General features: G+C 40.3%; 1 protein-coding gene across 6 annotated transcripts in view; it reads left to right on the top strand.

Moving 5' to 3' along the window:
• LOC134487428 (NACHT, LRR and PYD domains-containing protein 12-like) overlaps positions 1-19,258 on the top strand; it is a 310,626-nt gene that overhangs the window by 184,186 nt on the left and 107,182 nt on the right. For 2 of the 6 annotated variants that reach the window (XM_063289225.1, XM_063289224.1), the window contains exons 6-7: positions 2,690-2,860; positions 10,182-10,352. The exons of 3 other annotated variants lie outside the window; for them this stretch is intronic. In XM_063289225.1, coding sequence (XP_063145295.1) covers positions 2,690-2,860; positions 10,182-10,352 — 342 coding nt within the window. The remainder of the gene's footprint in view (positions 1-2,689; positions 2,861-10,181; positions 10,353-19,258) is intronic. One more of the 6 variants, XM_063289223.1, reaches the window with a different exon arrangement.

Genomic DNA, 19,258 nt, shown 5'->3' with positions numbered 1-19,258 from the left:
AATCGAAAAATTTTGACAGTCTTAATCCCATTTCACCTTGAGATATTTTTATTCAACGTCACTAAACCAGACATTTCTTCAAAATACTGAACTGGGATTGAATATGTTAAAAGCTGGAAGGATTTTATATGCTCTTTATTGGAGAAGATGTTTGATCCCCTCTGCTGAAGAATGGCTACCCAAATTGTGGGTGTATACTCCGATGTCTAGATTACCTTAAAGGAAATTGGATTTAGAAGTCAATTTGATTTGGAAACCATTTTAGATTACAACTGCTCACATGAAACAGCGCCACATCCAACATTTGGGTTTCAGAGTTTATTTCTTATTTTGACATATTGTTGTTTATTCGTTTAGTCGCTTCTGACTCTTCGTGACTTCATGGACCAGCCCACGCCAGAGCTTTCTGTCGGTTGTCAACACCCCCAGCTCCCCCAGGGATGAGTCCGTCACCTCTAGAATATCATCCATCCATCTTGCCCTTGGTCGGCCCCTCTTCCTTTTGCCTTCCACTCTCCCTAGCATCAGCATCTTCTCCAGGGTATCTTGTCTTCTCATTATGTGGCCAAAGTATTTCAGTTTTGCCTTGAATATCATTCCCTCCAGTGAGCAGTCTGGCTTTATTTCCTGGAGGATGGACTGGTTTGATCTTCTTGCAGTCCAAGGCACTCTCAGAATTTTCCTCCAACACCACAGTTCAAATGCATCTATCTTCCTTCTCTCAGCCTTCCTTATGGTCCAGCTCTCGCAGCCATATGTTACTACGGGGAATACCATTGCTTTAACTATGCGGGCCTTTGTTGTCAGTGTGATGTCTCTGCTCTTAACTATTTTATCGAGATTTGTCTTTGCTCTTCTCCCAAGGATTAAGCATCTTCTGGTTTCCTGACTGCAGTCAGCATCTGCAGTAATCTTCGCACCTAGGAATACAAAGTCTTTCACTGCTTCTACATTTTCTCCCTCTATTTGCCAGTTATCAATCAAGCTGGTTGCCATAATCTTGGTTTTTTTGAGGTTTAGCTGCAAGCCAGCTTTTGCACTTTCTTCTTTCACCTTCATCATAAGGCTCCTCAGTTCCTCTTCACTTTCAGCCATCAAAGTGGTATCATCTGCATATCTGAAATTGTTAATGTTTCTTCCAGAGATTTTAACTCCAGCCTTGGATTCCTCAAGCCCAGCATGCCGCATGATGTGTTCTGCATACAAGTTGAATAGGTAGGGTGAGAGTATACAGTCCTGCCGTACTCCTTTCCCAATCTTAAACCAGTCCGTTGTTCCGTGGTCTGTTCTTACTGTCGCTACCTGGTCGTTATACAGATTATTCAGGAGGCAGACAAGATGACTTGGTATCCCCATACCACTAAGAACTTGCCACAATTTGTTATGGTCCACACAGTCAAAAGCTTTAGAATAGTCAATAAAACAGAAATAGATGTTTTTCTGAAACTCCCTGGCTTTTTCCATTATCCAGCGGATATTGGCAATTTGGTCTCTAGTTCCTCTGCCTTTTCTAAACCCAGCTTGTACATCTGGCAATTCTCGCTCCATGAACTGCTGAAGTCTACCTTGCAGGATCTTGAGCATTACCTTACTGGCATGTGAAATGAGTGCCACTATTCGATAGTTTGAGCATTCTTTAGTGTTTCCCTTTTTTGGCATGGGGATATAAGTTGATTTTTTCCAATCTGATGGCCATTCTTGTCTTTTCCAAATTTGCTGGCATATAGCATGCATTACCTTGACAGCATCATCTTGCAAGATTTTGAACAGTTCAGCTGGGATGCCATCATCTCCTGCTGCCTTGTTATTAGCAATGCTTCTTAAGGCCCATTCAACCTCACTCTTCAGGATGTCTGGCTCTAGCTCACTGACCACACCGTCAAAGCTATCCCTGATATTGTTATCCTTCCTATACAGGTCTTCTGTATATTCTTGCCACCTTTTCTTGATCTCTTCTTCTTCTGTTAGGTCCTTGCCATCTTTGTTTTTGATCATACCCATTTTTGCCTGGAATTTACCTCCAATGTTTCTAATTTTCTGGAAGAGGTCTCTCGTCCTTCCTATTCTATTGTCTTCTTCCACTTCTGCGCATTGCTTGTTTAAAAATAATTCCTTATCTCTTCTGGCTAACCTCTGGAATTTTGCATTTAATTGGGCATATCTCCCCCTATCACTGTTGCCTTTTGCTTTCCTTCTTTCTTGGGCTACTTCTAGTGTCTCAGCAGACAGCCATTTTGCCTTCTTGGTTTTCTCTTTCTTTGGGATGTAATTTTGACATATAATCTACATAATATTTACAGGATTCTTTTAACGTATTATTTAGTATTTAGTTTTTCTCTTTTCATGCTGTTGACTCCAGTTGTGTTAACCAGATATCTTTACTGTTCAGTAGAGACATGTTTTTTTACTAGAAATTGGGTATGAAATGTCTTATAATATTTTAAGATGTATTAGCCATATGATATTTTAGATTTGTTGGTTCTCTGCCCATGTCTATTGCTATTACTGGGATTTTTTTAAATAATTATCTGTACCATCTATTTTTATATATGATACTTATGTATCAGTATTCTTTTTCCTTCCATTCTTCTTTGGAACTTACAATAACTAGCTGATAAAAATAAGTAAAATAAAATGCAAACCAAAAACCAGAAGATATCATTCTAATTCTTCTGAATATTTGCTGCAGGTTTATAGAATGGTCCTTCACAGAGTCCAGCAGCAGGCATCTCGCTGAAGTCCTCAGGAAAAACCAGAGGTTGAGTAACTTAGAGTTGACTCTTCGGAACACAGGTGACAGAGCAGTGGAATTTCTGTTTATGGGGCTCCAACAACCAGACTGTAAAGTAGAGAGACTACGGTGAGTGATCACTGTTTCTTTTTCAGTTTGATGTGATTTACGTTCTCTTGAGTTCTGAAAACATATCCACAGAAAGACAGTTCCAGTTGTGATATATAACCGTATTCTTTTCAGTTCTTTCTAGAGTGCTCTGTTTTCTAAGATACAATTCTATCTGTGAGAATCATCAAAAGGCCAGGAAGATGGTTGTCTTGCTAGGTGGCAGAAGATGTGTGTCCCTCCTGACTGCAAAGATACTTTCTTAGCTGGTAACTGCAGAGAAGCTGGCAGAAGGGCTAATTTTTCTCAGGGGTCTGTTCTTTGGGGTGAGCCCCAAGGATTATAAACCCTCTTTAAGACATTTGCAGTTATAGCAGCACTTACCCTGAGAAGAATATCTGAAGCTAGATTCATACACTTATAGGTCTATAAGTTTTGCTTTTTCTCTGCAGATATTTTACTCCACTTTGTTTAACCTCTATGGAAACTTTCATATTGGGATTTAGAGCAATCTTTTTTTATTTGGGTGGATTATATCATCTTGCTATTGTTTCCTGGACTTTTGCTTTAATTGTTTATTAACTTCCTTTAATACAGTAAAGATCCTTGAAACTCTCTTCTACTTACAATTTGAGGAATCTGCTTTGATATAAATATTGCCCTGCAAATTATTTGCTAATCAAGATTAATTTTTTTAATTTCCATCTATTTTCATGAGAGCCTTGCCTTGCTTTAAGTATTACTTTGGTTATTATTAGCATTGAATAGTTTGGGCTTGTCTTTCTTTCTTAACATAATTCTACAGGTTTTGTGGTGCTGAATAAGTCTTACAGACATTTTCAATTACATTTATTTGTTTCACTGTTCTGATCAGACACTGTCATCCGTGTTGGGCTAATTTTGTTTTGTTTTTTTCCTTCCCACCTAAATACTTTAACCACAAGGCGATGTGCCAATGTTAGGTGAGGTTTTTTTTTCCTTTCTCTTTAAGCACAAGAGGGTACTCCAACTCAAAAATTTCTTTTTCAAAAAATGGAATGTGTCAAGACTGTTTCTTACAATCAGGATTGTAACGTGTGAATAATAGGTGAATTTCTTACAACAAGATAGTCTTAATTTTTAATACTTAGATATATTCATTCATTCATTTAATTCAGTATTAGATCTTTCTTGGTGTACATTTCTCATAATGTATTAATTGTTTATTAATTGTGTTAGATATTAATGAACTGTTATTAATATTTTACTTTTATTTGATTCACTTTAATTTCATGAATGCAAGTAGAAAGACTAAGCATAAGATTGCATCTTATTTTTCAAAATTGAGTGAGAGAAAACAGAGTTAGGACCTTTCTAAGTTGGAAGAATCCTAGCAAGATACCTCAGCTTCTTCTCCACAATCCTAAGAGTCCTTTGTAGGAAAGTTGTGTGTATTGGAAGGTGGTCCCTCTAGTTATTTCAACAATAAACACTAGGAAATGCAAGCAAATTTCAATTCTTTTCAGGCAAATATCAAAGAGAGATATGATTCGTAACTAAAGTTGAGTCTCAGAATAAAGAAATCAAAGAATTGAAGACTGAACATTCTGAATTTTCTAGTTCAAAATCTCAACAGACAGGACTAAGCAGATTGTAGGGTGAAGTGGAATTAGTGGAAACTGATTTGCATAAAAACCATTTTAAAATTAGAGGTATAGCAGAATATTTTGGTAAAGACGACATGGAAAGGAATATAGAAAACTTACTTAAGACTCAAGTTCCTGGGAAGGAATGGCGATCTGAAGACAGCTCTGCTAATGAGCTGGTGAGTCGACCCACTCTTCATAATTCCCCTCTGGACAAGGAGAGGACCTGAGATCACCCACAAGTGTGTCATGGATTTGAAATCAGACTTTAGAATTGATTATAAGAATCCTTCCTGTGGGAAAAGGCTTTTGTTTTGATTTTTTTAAAAAATGGTAGAATGGGACTTTGTAGCTTGGACACTAGAGGGAACTAGAAAGAACTAAAGATTACAATTGAAGGAGAACACTTAAATTTGACTTACAAATACAGAATGAAGCAAAGTATTTTAACATTGGACATATTGAAGGATATTTTTGAAAAATGGAGCCAGAAGTTAATTTTTAGAGTATCTGCCTCTCTAGATAGACTGTGTTTAAAAGATGTTATGGAAGGGGAACAAGTTTTACCTGACAAGTTTGAGACTAATCTGAAAGTGGATTTCAAAATGACAGGCTACAAGAATGATATGAAAAATGATGCTACCCTGCACATACAAAAGTAACTGTCTGATGTCTTAATAATTAAAATGGATATACACATAAAAAACCAAGAGAGCGACCTGGATAATATTCCTATATTGGATTTCCAAAAGAGGCTTGTTAAAGTTTTGAAGAATTTTTTGAGAAGGGACAAAGAAAACATCAAAAGAAATAAAGTTCAAGGTCATTATTCGAAGGCACTAAAAATCAAGATTGTTAAAAGTGAAAGGAAGGAATATAAAGTTGGTTTATTTGATCAAGGTTAAAATAGATATGTTGTTATTTCTGGTAACCCTTAATGGAGTTTTGCTAACATCAGGACTGAAATGATGAGGCTTTAAGAGTTTCTTTATGAATCAGAGATGGGATATGGGAAGAAGAGATCTTTTGTTTTATCTTAAGAGAAGGTGATAAGTTACTAAAATTGTTTATACTTGTTGTGATGAAGGGGGAAGTCCTCTTTGGCAAGTCCTCTCCCAATCTCACCCAGCACACCATGAATCTTCATGAGTGTAAAACTGCTCAGTCCATCCTTTTTAGGTTTACTAGCCAACTTTACCCGGCATTGAGATCAACAGTCAGTAGAACCGTCAGATCTATTTTAGCATTGTAGCACCTCTAGATGCCAGTCCTCTCCTATGTTATTCAATTTCTTCCTCCCAGAATTCTCTCTGATGTTAAGGTGCCATCGTGGGTGTTTTCAAGGTTTTCCCCTTTTCCCCAAATCTTTACCTGCTGCCCCTCCCTTCTCTGTGAACACTATGACCTACAAGAAACCAAACTACCGTCTATTCCCACACTTCATCAGGAAAGGGGCAGCATGGTGCTAGTCCAGAGAAATTGGGTTTGGCATTCCTCACTCCTTTCCAGCCCCGTCTCCAGAGTCTCTAAGATGTGAGCGTGCATGGCCTGGGTGCATCAAAGCCATTGCTGACTGTGGGCCTCTCTACAAGTCCACACAACCCCAACCTCAGAGAAGACTTGTGCAGCTTGTAGACATCATCCCAATCTCACTGATGTTCATCCCAAACATTTAAATCGGTCTCCTGGAACACTGTCAGTTAGAAAGCTAAAGGAAATGACCCAAATTCTATAAATTCCTTATTCAAATGTGTCTCTTCTTCAAGAGACTGGAATATCAGTCAGGTGTTAAAAAATACCCAGATTCGGCCTATAGTCACTCCCTCCACTCACGCAGCCTGTCGAGGCGTGTGGGTTCTTCAGACTCCCTTGCGCTCCAACTGGGTGGTCCACATAGGTTTGGCTGCTGCATACAGAATGAACAGCCTTGGTTGACAGCTGGGAAATAATGAGGAACACTCACAAGTCACATTCAACTGAAGACTGAGCCACCCGTGGTTCTAACTGTACCTGTGGAGCCCTGCTGAATTTAAAGCCAGAGCAAAGCTTTCCTGATTAAAGTATAAAGTTGCTCTCTCTCTCTCAGTCTCATGTGCATCCCCACTTACCCAAATCCTCAACTAGTCTGGTCAGCCACTAGCTAGAAGAACAGAATCAGCCAAGTCTGGATCCCCAAACTCAATGGGTTGGAGTGTTTTAAGACCCCTTTCTATGTTCTCCCCCAAATTCCGCACTTTACTGATCGGTAAGTTTGGCAGCTGTTGATGTGCAGTTGGGCCCCAGCCTCCTTTACCTGTTCTGATGACATTTCTTTGTCATATCCTTTGGCTCTTAACGATTTGGTTCCTTCTTATCTCTTTTCTGAAGGAATCTTTTTGACAAGACTCCTGGCTTTTCTTCCCTCTTTGTATATGCTCAGTTCATTTTTAGCTTACGGCCATATTTGTCCATTCCAACCTCGTCTCATATTTTCACACAGACAAAATATAGAGAGACAAATATTCCTAATTGTTCTGGAGGTGACCAAAAGTGGGGAAGAAGCAGACCATGGGAGGGATTAATTATCCTGATTTCATTAAAACTTTAGTTATACTGTTTTCTACTGGCCCCACAGAAACATTATGCAATACCCTTTATGAAATTTAGATTCCGCTGTCTTTTGTTTGAAAATGGATTATATGCTTGTCTCTTTCACATTTAAAAAATATATATGCATGGTTCATAAAGTGTACAGTAATTCTAAGAGAAAGTTCCCGCTAGCACTTGTGATGACTTTAATGCCAAATTAGGGCCCTCTTCCTTAAATTCCAGCAGCACCCTCTGACAAAAGAAAGGCATCCTTCTCTCCGCTGTAGATCGGGAGATATTACCAGTCGGGTACAAGTCTCAAGGTACCTAGGCAGTTTTTTTTTAAAAAAGCATAACTTCTTGGAGTATCTGCAACTGGCGTGTATGTGTTTTGGAGAGAAAGTCTAGAACAGGCAGAGTCGGTAGCCAGGGGGGACAGGTCTACACTACCCGAAGGAGGGTGGAGTAGGGGATGCTGTGAAAGCCTTTACTGGATAAGAAGAGGACCAAGAGGATGGAGCGAGAATGGGGGAGAAGAGGGGACATCTGCAAAGCAAGGATGAGCATTCCAAAGGAGGTGAAATGTGTGTGGAAACGTAAGACCCTGTCAGGAAGTTTTAGGCAGAGGCTTCCTAAATACATGCAGGTGAGTTTTGTTAAATTAACCTGATATTTGAATCTTCACACGTGCAGCCACTTAGAACAAGAATAAGACATTGCTTCTGCAAACAAGCTTCACTATTTCTTTATTGTCATCCAGTGCAAATAGTAATCAATGTCACTAAGCTCCTCTTGTGTCTGAATTGGCACCTGTCCTTACCCACCCTCCAGCAGATATAAGTAAACCTTTCCAGCCGAACCTGAGGAAATACAACCAGAGAAGCAGTTTAACTAGAACAGATATTCCTCCTTTCTCTAAGCCTTTGAAACATATTCCTAATATTGGACAGTTACTAATCCCAGGAGACTCAGATCAAATCTTTATTATTACCACCATAAAGCCAGAAGCCAAATACAAACTAAACAAATACTTGTATACTATAAACATAGAAGATAGAAATACAAGGTATGATAACATGAAATCAAGTTTAAAGCAGAAGGCATAAATTAATATAATTCTTCTGTCACAACAAAAGAGGTACATATACATGTACCTGTATGGGCACAAAACTGAGCAGCTGTGGATATCTGAACCTGGCTGGATAGAAGGATCGACAGACAGAAGTCATACTCTGTACCTGGGAATTTCATCAGGATGGGAGGGTTGAAAACCATCCAGGACTCCCTGTAAGGAGAGCAGAAAAGAAGCATATGACTGAAAATTTACTATGGGGCCATCCCTGCAAGGGCACATGTCCTTGTTTTGGGGTTGTTTTAATAACATCCTAACAAAACAGCAGAGAGCAAGCCATCAAACCTGTCTAGAGTAAAGTGCAATAGAGTTTCAATACAGTAATGGACGAAAGGCAGGAGTTTTAAAAAAACCCCGTGAGCTGAAAAGTAAAGAACCAGGCTTAGTTAGATTTGAAAATTAATGTCCCAAATAGACTGCTTTGGAACATTTGCAGCGTTTTCAGAACCTAATGGCCAATGCCTTCTTAATGAGAGTCCTACACAGTGAAGTTTGCTAACAGCTTTACTTTAGCTGAATTGATTTAAGTTCTCAAAGAATCAGTGGGGCCAAAATCACTAGAAAGAGAATTAGATTTAGGCAGAAAAGATAAGGAGAATACGAAGCTCTAGCATCTACAGAAGCCAAGCCCATCTCTAAATATCAGGCAACACTCTTCATCCATCTTGGGACTGCCAGAAGTTGTCCAAGAAACTTCAAATAGACTGTGAAGGATGTCAACTTTGTAAGAGTCCCTGGCAGGTTGTCTTGTTGCTTCTTGGTAACACCTGAAGAAGAAAATTTTCCCAGGGAAAACCTGAGTGGTTTGTTTCAGCTTCATCACTTTCAGTTAAATTCTCATTACACATATTTCTTTATTAATTTTTATTCTTTTTCTGATGGAAACGAGGAACATTGAGAAACTTCACTGAATTTGAAAATGTCAGAATACTGAATGTTTGTTAACAAGTTATAATTTATTACTGAAATTTAATTTATAACTAGAATAAGTCAAAGATTTTATCATTAAATAAGGGTATAGTTACAGAGAAGGAACTGGGAGAATTTCAGTGGAAATTGAATATGAAATTTACCTTGAACAATATACTGAGATTCAGTGTAAAATGTTTTACCACAGTACATTACCTCAGCCATGATTGTGAAAATAAGTAACTCCTTTTCTGCAAAATGCTGGAAATGTAATGGAAAGATTCAATCCTTCTTCCATATGTGGTGACAATGTTGCAAGGCTCAGCAATGCTGGAAAATTATTCATTGTAGAATCTAAAAATTTTGAAAGTCGTAATCCCATTTTACCCGGAGATATTTTTATTAAGCATCACTAAACCATACATTTCTTCAAAACATACTGAACTGGGATTGAATATGTTAAAAGATGCAAGGATTTTATATGCTCTTTATTGGAAAAGAGGTTTGATCCCCTCTGCTGAAGAATGGCTACCGAAATTGTGGGTGTATACTCCGATGTCTAGATTACCTTAAAAGAAATTGGATTTAGAAGTCAATTCGATTTGGAAACCATTTTAGATTTGAACTGCACACATGAAACAGTGCCACATCCAACATTTGGGTTTCAGAGTTTATTTCTTATTTTGACATATAATCTACGTATTATTTACAGGATTCTTTTAATGTATTATTTATTATTTAGTTTTTCTCTTTCCATGCTGTTGACTCCAGTTGTGTTAACCAGGTATCTTTACTGTTCAATAGAGACATGTTTTTTGACTAGAAATTGGGTATGAAATGTCTTATAATATTTTAAGATGTATTAGCCATATGATATTTTAGATGTGTTGCTTATCCGCCCATGTCTATTGCTTTTATTGGGGTTTTTTAAAATAATTATTATCTGTACCATCTATTTTTATATATGATAGTTTTGTATCAGTATTCTTTTTCCTTCCATTCTTCTTTGGAACTTACAATAACTAGCTGATAAAAATAAGTAAAATAAAATGCAAACCAAAACCAGAAGATATCATTCTAATTCTTCTGAATACAGTATTTGCTGCAGTGTTCGGGGATGGTTCTTCACAGACTCCAGCAGCAGGCATCTAGCTGAAGTCTTCAGGAAAAACCAGAGTTTGAGAGAGTTAGAGTTGTCTCTTCAGAACAGAGGTAAAAGAGCAGTGGAATTGCTGTGTGAGGGGCTCCAACATCCAGCCTGTAAAATAGAGAGACTACGGTGAGTGATCAGTGTTTCTTTTTCAGTTTGATGTGTTACTTTCTCTACTTTCCATTGATATGTTCTGAAAACATATCCACAGAAAGACAGTTCCAGTTGTGATATATAGTCATATTCTCTTCAGTTCTTCCTAGAGTGCTCTGTTTTCTAAGATACAGTTCTATCCATGAGCATCATCAAAAGGCCAGGAAGACAGTTTGCTTGCTAGGAAGCATGAGATCTGTGTCCCTCCTGACTGCAAAGACACTTTCTTAGCTGGTAACTGCTGAGAAGCTGGCAGAAGGGCTAGTTTTTCTCAGGGGTCTGTTCTTTGGGGTGAGCCCCAAAGATTATAAACCCTCATTAAGACATTTGCAGTTATGGCAGCAATTACCCTGAGAAGAATATCTGAAGCTAGATTTCATGCATTTATACATCTATAAGTTTTGCTTTTCATTGCAGATATTTTACTCCACTTCATTTAACCACTATGGAAACTTTTAAATTGAGATTTACAGCAAGGTTTTTGTTGTTTGGGTGGATTATATCATCTTGCTATCATTTCCTGGACTTTCTCTTCAATTCTTTATTAACTTCCTTTAATACAGTAAAGATCCTTGAAACTCTCTTCTACTTAGAATTTGCAGAATCTGCTTTGATATAAGTATTACCTTGCAAGTTATTTGCTAATCTAGATTAATTTTTTTAATTTCCATATACTTCCATGAGAGTCTTGCTTTGCTATTGATTTGATTTGGATTTCTCTTCTGTTCGCTCACTTTGCATTTTGTTAATTGATAAACATAAACAATTACAATATATATTTTGGAAAGTATTTGTACTTTACAGCATTTTTTCACACCTGCCTAAAATGTTTCCATAGTATTGTATATATAGACACATACATAGACACAGTATATAATTTCTAAATCAATTTCCCTCCCCCATGAGAGAACATCCATTTAATTATTTCGTTCCTAACACTATTCTATATATTTCTGTCCACTATAAAAAAAAATCAAATTATAAAAACATAGAAATTGTCTGCTTTTATAATTAATAATACTACAACAATCTTAACCCTATTAAACCTAAAAACCAAGCAATTATTATTATATCTCACAGATACCTTTTAAATCTTACAAATCAAGCAAACCTTAAAAAAAGGCAAGTAAATCTTAATCCAAGTCATTGAAAAGAAATGAAATCATAATAGCCTCATTATCAATCCAATTACACATTCTTAATTTTACCCCACTTTGAAATAAACAAGGACATTTACATATCTCCCTATTATATCCAAGGCACTTTTCTTGCAAAAACAAAAAGGCCCAACTGCCCCCCTTAAAAATTCAGAAAAACAACAAAGATTTTTTCTCAGCAGAAAAACTCCCACAAAGAGGATTCTCTTCTCTCCCATAACATTCCCTCAGAAAAACAACTTTAATCTGCAGCTCAGACTGTCGCTTTAACCCCTTCAGCACCAAAATATAGTCTTTGTCTGGCATTACTTCAGGCTCATTCTCAGTAGAGAGATCTCCATCCTTGTCAAATCTTCCTCTTCTTCCATAACATCTTCAGCCAGATGACACACTTTAGAAATAAAATCTTCCCCAATGTCCCGAATATTCTGCAGAATAGCTTGACAGCAATCTGAAAAGATCTCTTTGAAGTTCTGCTTAAACTCACAAGGGAACTCTGACAGAGCCTCCTTGAAATCTTCCATGTTTCAGGCAGTAGATTATGGCACCCCCTGGGTACTTGACTAGTGCAGATAGGAGTTAAGGAGTTAATGCAAAGCTTCCAAATGAAATTGAAACAAGAGAAAGTGTACTAACCAGCAATTCCCAGGGAAAGTGAACAGAAAGCTGAAGATTTAAAACGGCAAATCCAACGTGTCGGAAAATATTCAATCCTTCAAATTCAGTACAAAAATGATAACAGGAAGGCAATTATTTATTCTCAATCCTCCTTAATCTTAAAGCGGGAAAACAAGCCAAAACTTTAAAAGATTTTAAAAAATTTAATCCAGAAATAATGATAAGCACCAAGAGAGTCCGCTTCTTCTTATTGTAGAAAGCCTCTCTTAGGGTACAAAACTGAAAAAAAAGTAAATTAGGCACTGGGGTGGCTGGACTTACTGTCCCTTTAAGGGCTGCAGTGCGGCTTGGAAATGGTGAAATCTCAGCCTCCCGGCGAAGTCTTACCCATTGATTGTGCATGCTGTCCACGATCTCCTGGCTGCAACGCACCATCCGGAGGACAAATGGGTTGATTCCAAGCATTTTCCTTGATCCAGCTTTGGGCTACAGGAGAAACCAGCCTGAACCTGGAACAACTGCCACAATGCCAGTTCTGCCTGCGGAGCTCGAGGGCACAGCTGCTCAGTCCGCCATATTCCCACTGGACATCCTAAATAATTTTTCTTGAAGTCACTCAAGTCCTGGACCATCTCTCAGAACTTGTGGAGATCAAACTGTGCCAACTATTGGAAGAAGCTGACGAGGTCGACAGCTACCCTCAGTATAAAGCTGCTTCTCCAAAGAAGAAGATGAGGATTCTATCTATCTATCTATCTATCTATCTATCTATCTATCTAATTTGTCTGCCACCCATCTCGTACACAACAACTCTGGGCAGCTTACAGGCAACAAAATAACGATCAATAAAAACAGTATAATATAAAATCCATACAATATAAATATACATTGTTTTATAGGGTTTTTATCTATGTTTTATTGTAAACCGCCTAGAGTCCCATTTCCGGGGAGATAGGCAGTGATAAATTTGATAAATAAATAAATAAATAAAATACATTAATAAATAAATACCAATAAAAATACAAAAATACCAGCTATAAAATGTAAAATTCAGGATGGCAATAGGGTTTTGTACTTGGCATGATCATAGTACCAGCCACCCCCAAGAATGGCTATCCCTCCTCCCATCCCAAGCAAGGTGGCATAGCCATGTTTTCACCCCCTTCTGGAAGGCCGGGATAGCGGGGTCCTGTCTTACCTCTGGGGGTAAGCTGTTCCACAGGGCAGGTGCCACGTCAGAGAAAGCCCTCCTCCTGGACCCTGCCAATCAGCAATCCCTCATGGACAGGGTCCATGACATGCCCTCTCTGCCTGACCGGGTGGGATGGGTCAATGTAACGGGGGTGAGGCAGTTCCTCAGGTAACCTGGACCCATGCCATGTAGGGCTTTAAAGGTGATAACCAACACCTTGAATTGGACCCAGAAGCAAACTGGTATCCAATGCAGCTCACGCAGCAATGGTGTTATATGTGCCCTCCTTGAGGCTCCCAAGACTGCCTGTGTGGCCGCATTCTGGACCAGCTGCAGCTTCCAGATACTCTTCAAGGGTAGCCCCATGTAGAGCACATTACAGTAGTCTATGCAGGAGGTGACCAGAGCATGAAAGACCATTCAGAGGGACCCCTGATCCAGGAAGGGGTGGAGCTGATGCACAACATGAAGTTGTGCAAAGGCTCACTGGCCACAGTTGCCACTTGCTCTTCAAGCAGGAGCCGTGAGTCCAGAAGAACCCCCAGGTTCCTCTCTGGGTGTCTGGGGCAGTGCAACCCCATCCAGAACCAAAGATGGTAAGTTCCCAGATACCTAGGAGCCCCTCACCCACAGCCACTCCATCTTGCCAGGGTTCAGCTGAAGCCTGTTGTTCCCCATCCAGACCCCCGCAGCCACCAGGCACCAAGAGAGCTGGAAACACTCCCTCCCCCAAGGATGCATTCACCATCGCCTGGACTCACCCACACGTTACCTCCTGGGCTGCCTTCACCAGCCAGGAGGGACATTGATCTAATTGGCAGCCTCAGGCCCAGCAGGATCAAATTGTTCCCCCATAACTGGGCAAGTCTGCTCCCTAGGCATCTCCCCAGACCATGCTACATGCTTGGCATCCAACTTAGAATGAATCTGAGTTATTTTATCCTCCAGATGCCCAGCAAACTCTTCAGCCCAGCCCTATAAGTGGGTTTCTAAACCCCCCTTCCCCAAAAGGGATTGGGTGATCTTAAAACAGGGCTGTTGGGCAGCATTCTGCAGATGCAATAAGAACGGAGAGAAACTGACATTTTCCCACTCTTATCACCACAAGGTCGGCCTTAATAGCGGCTCTAGCTTGTGTTCGGTCGAAATCAGTCCTTGTCTTCCTCCAGCTGCACTCTAGACATCTCTTAATCCTCTTCAGAACCTTCAACTCCTCGGTAAACCATGAGGAGTGTTGGGTTCAATGGGACAAGAGAGGCCACACAGGCGTGATCCTCTCCAAGGCCCCAGCTGCCTCCCTATTCCAGACAGCAGCCAGGGCCTCCGCTGGACCATGCAGCAGATCCTAGGGTATAACCCCCAGCTCCCTCTGAAACCCTGTCAGGTCCATCAGTCACCGAGGGCAGACCAACCGAGTGGGTCCTGCCTCCCTGTGGAGTGGGGCAGCATAGGAGAATCTCAAGGCCACCAGGGTGTGATCTGATCATGACAAGGGGCACAGCTGTAATTCTTCCCTCAGATCACATTGTCACTGCTCTGGCAAGAAAACAAAGTCCGGTGTGAGGCCACTGTCTCAAATCAGGTCCCAAATAATCTGGGACAGGCCCATGGCCACCATGATAGCCATGAACTCCTGAGCCACCTCTGAGGCATGCCCCAGGGAAGGTAGGTTGAAGTCCCCCAGAACCATAAGTTTGGGGAACTCCACTGCCAACCCTGAGACGGCCTCAAGCAGCTCAGGCAGGGAGGTTGCCACGCAGCAGGGAGGCTGGTACAGCAGCAACACTCCCAACTGTTCTTGGGAACCCAACTTGAAAAACGATCTCACAACTGGCCACTTGTGGAACAGCGCCCCTGAAGGCCACCAAGGACTCCTGGATGACAACTGCCACCCCTCCTCCCCTGCCCTGGGGTATCGGCTGGTGCCATACTGTGAACCTGGTCGGGCACATTTCCTAAAGGGGCAACCCCCCTTCAGGGCCCAGCCAGGTCTCGGTAATACATGCCAGGTCTGCCCCCTCCTCGGTGATCAGATCAAGTATGAAGGAGGCCTTATTGTTGACCGATCTGGTATTAAGAAGCAGCAGCCGAAAGCTGGGGCTTCCATGTGTCTGCTGTCAGAGCCTGGATTTGAGCACAGAGGGCCGGAACACACCACCAGTACCAAACACCAGGGGCACCTTCTCCAACAATGGCCCACCCTCTGTCCCCCATAACACCCCCAACCCATCACCACCTGAACAGAATGACCTGCCCAACTCCCCCCGGAACAAACTTCTATCTCTCCCCCATCCCAACCCTCTAGGTGCTCCAGCTAAGGGTCCCTCCATCCAATCATACCTCAAAACCCATGCATCAAACAACCATAGGGTGGTGGCGAGCCCCCCAGCACTCCAGCTCTCACTCTTAGCACCATAGGGGCCCAGCCATCACCCCACCCCCACCGCTGCTGTGCCCCCTCCACCAGCCTCTCTCACTAGCCAGCAGGGGGCACCCCAATCACTCCTCCTCCCTCTTGACTCTCACTGAAGAAGGGAGGAATCTACTCGTACCTCATCCACTCTCCGGCTCCCTCCCTGTCTCTCACCCTCGGGAGGGAGCACCCACTTGCCACACAGGAGGGACCCTAACATCTCACTATGGGGGTTTACTGGTCTCCCCTGATGTTTCCTTGAATCCATAGGGTCCACCATCACCCCTGGTGAGCTGAGCCTGGGGGCCAAATGCCCCTCAACACCCACTTTGGCTCCTGGGGTGCCGTGCCATTGCTTACTATTCGGCTCACTGCTCGCCACGTTGTCCCTCGGCCTTGGGGAGCCTCCAAAGCCATTCCAGTCTCGCCTCCTCACTGGCAACTCCACTCCTCGTTGTTCCACTCCAGGCTTGCCGCTCAGGATTACTGACTTGGAGATAAAAAGAGAAAGGGGAAAAATGAATTCTGGAGATTTGAACAAGAAAGAGATTTGGATTTTTTAAAAAAGAGAGCTGGAAAAAACTCTGTTGCTGAAACATCAAAATCAAGAAAGAGAATTATGCTTCAAACGCTGGAAGGTTATTGAAGAATATTTGGACTTTTCAAGGCAGGCTCCAAAACTGGAGACTTATAAGGGGAAAGCTCTGTGTGTAATAAGATGTGTAAATGCTTTGGTTTACTTTGAGGTGGGATAATTGTTTAAATATGGTCATCAGGATGGCTTTTTAAGGGTTTGGATGGATGCTTTTGCTTTTTGGATAACACTTTTCTTTTCGGTAAAAGGATATTACAAATATGGTCATCAGGATGGCTTTTTAAGGGTTTAGATGGCTGCTTTTGTTTCTTGGATAATACTTTTAAGGATATTAACAAAGCTAACTTTTTATATATATTACAGGAATAAGATGTAGGCAGGTTATTTTTCTTAGTTTAATTGGCAGAGAGGAATAAAATTATACTGAAGAAGGATAATACAGTATTTAACTATTTACTTCTTAGGTGAAAAACTGTTTGAAGCGGGTTTTTCTTTGTTAAATGGGAGGGAGAATTGTTTCAGAGAGGAATGTTGCATTGAGAATTGAAATGCTGTATAGAAATAATGTTTATCATAGTTTAAATTGGAGTAAGAGATGGATATTGATTCATGTATATGTTGTAGAATGTCAAAAGTCACTCTAGTAGTTTTCTTTGTAATTTCACACCTTTTTAGTTTTTTTTCTAATTACGTCTTTTGTTTCATGCATTTTAGATTTTACTTATATGTTTAAAAAAATTAATAAAGTTTTATTTAAAAAATTGTGGCCTTGGACAGACAGAAAGTATGGATTAGCCATAAGTGAAAAATATGCAACAATAAAGACAAATTCAGAGGTGGATAAGGAATTTGATAGAGGATGAAAAGCAATTTGTGTATCAGCTAATAGGCTTTAATCTTACTGATAAGAAGGTCAAATGTTTGGGAATTCTTTTTGACAAAAATGATAAAGATCTCTTCAAGAATAATTATTTACCAACCTGGAAACATGTAACAACAGATCTTTGTAGATGAAAAAAATTAAATTTGTCCTAGGAAGAATTACAGTGGTGAAAATGAACATTTTTTCAAGGTGAATTTTTCTATTCAGTTTGATGTGTACAAATTCCCATTTTGATGTATGTTGCTTTCTCTTGAGCTTTCAGTTCTGGAAATATATCCAGGGAGAGGCAGTTCAGTTGCCATATATAACCATATTCCCTTCAGTTCCTACAAGAATACAGTCCATGCTTGGTTTTCAAGAAATAATTGTAATTCTTTGCACTTTTTCCTACAGGCTTCATGAATGGTTCCTGACCAAATTCTGCAGCTGGCATCTTGCAGAAGTACTCAGGAAAAACCAGAGATTGAGAGAATTATTTTTGTCTTTTGTGGATAAAGATGTCAGAGCAGTGGAATTGCTGTTTGAGGGGCTCAAACATCCAAAATGTAAAGTAGAAAAACTGTGGTGAGTGAGAAGTGGGTTTTTGTTTTCCATTTTGATGTGTGTTGCTTTCTCTTGAGTTTTCAGTTCCGGAAATATATCCACGGAGAGGCAGTTCCAGTTGCAGTATGGAATCATGTTCTCTGTGGGTCCTTCAAGAGTACGGAGTTCACATTTCTTTTCAAAGATGTTCTAACTCTTAAGACTGTTCTCTGCCAGCCTGATGGAGAGTCTTTGAAAGAATCCCACTGCAGGGATCTTTCTCAGGAAAAAACAGGGAGTTAGTTTTGCTTGTCTGTGCTAAAGATGACAAAGAAATAGAGGCACTGTGTGAGGGGCTCCAACATTCAGACTGTAAGTAGAGAGATTAATGTAGGTGAGCAGCGTCTTCAGTCTGATCTAACCATCTCTTGATGGTTTCTCTTTCATAAACATATCCAGGCAGAGGCTGTTCCAGTATCGACAAATAACGATATTCATTCCAGGTCCTTCAAGACTACAGTATGTTCATAATTGATTTTTTAACAAGAACTATTTGTAATTTTTTGACTACAATCTCTAGGATTGATGGAGGGTTCTTGAAAGAATCCTGTGGGAGACATATTGCAAGCATTCTCAGGGTAAACCAGCCCCTGAATGAGTTGTATTTGTACTGTGGCTCCATTAGTGAGAACGAGGAGAAGCTGCTGTGTGAAAAACTGAAACATTCAGGGTATAAGTGTAATAAGCTATGGGAAAACATCATTTTATTCTTTTCTTTTTGATTTGTATATTGTTCCACAGATTTCTTAGGTTCATTTTGTTTATTACAGAGGCATTTTACTTTAAATCATATTAAGTTAAATATTTCACTCCTGGTCTTTTGAACCTGTACTTTTTTTGTTAATGCAAAGTATTTACTTATTCCATTATTGTTTATCTCCTTGTTTAACAGAAGCTTGTGATGAAGTGTTTTCTGCCTCTTATTGAGAAAGAGGCATTGAGATGTTTAAAGCTTTCTTAGAAGTAGAAAGAGAAGACATAATAAATAAACTGCTGGGGTAATAATTAAAACCTTCAGATCCAGCAGCAAAATTCTCACATTAATTGCATCCTTTCTGTGCTTGAGACCTTCTGAACTGTCACTCAGGCATTTTCTGAACATTGGCCTTGTGCTCTTTTGGAATTAAGAGGAAACCCATTTCCCAAAATAGTCCGAGTGACAAATGAGTGGGGCAAAGAAGGGGCAAAAGGTGAAGCAAAGGGAGCTCATTGGCGCCTCTGGGGAAGCTCCCTCTGCCTTCATCCAGCACCTTCTCCACCACACTGACCTGCTAGCAGGACTGTTTTTTGGAGACTGGCGTGGTGTTCTTGTAGAAGGCTACTAGACCCATGTTCAGAAACAGCAGAATAAGAGCTCACACGCATGGTGGAAGGGTTGCAAGGAGCATCCTGGGTGCTTCTTTTCACCGCACTTTGGGTCCCTTTGCTGTGCCTGTGACCTT

The sequence above is a fragment of the Candoia aspera genome, chromosome 1, assembly GCF_035149785.1.
Source record: "Candoia aspera isolate rCanAsp1 chromosome 1, rCanAsp1.hap2, whole genome shotgun sequence".
Classification (NCBI taxonomy): domain Eukaryota; kingdom Metazoa; phylum Chordata; class Lepidosauria; order Squamata; family Boidae; genus Candoia; species Candoia aspera.
Note: the sequence above shows the minus strand (reverse complement) of the source record. Positions and strands in the feature narration are given on the sequence as shown.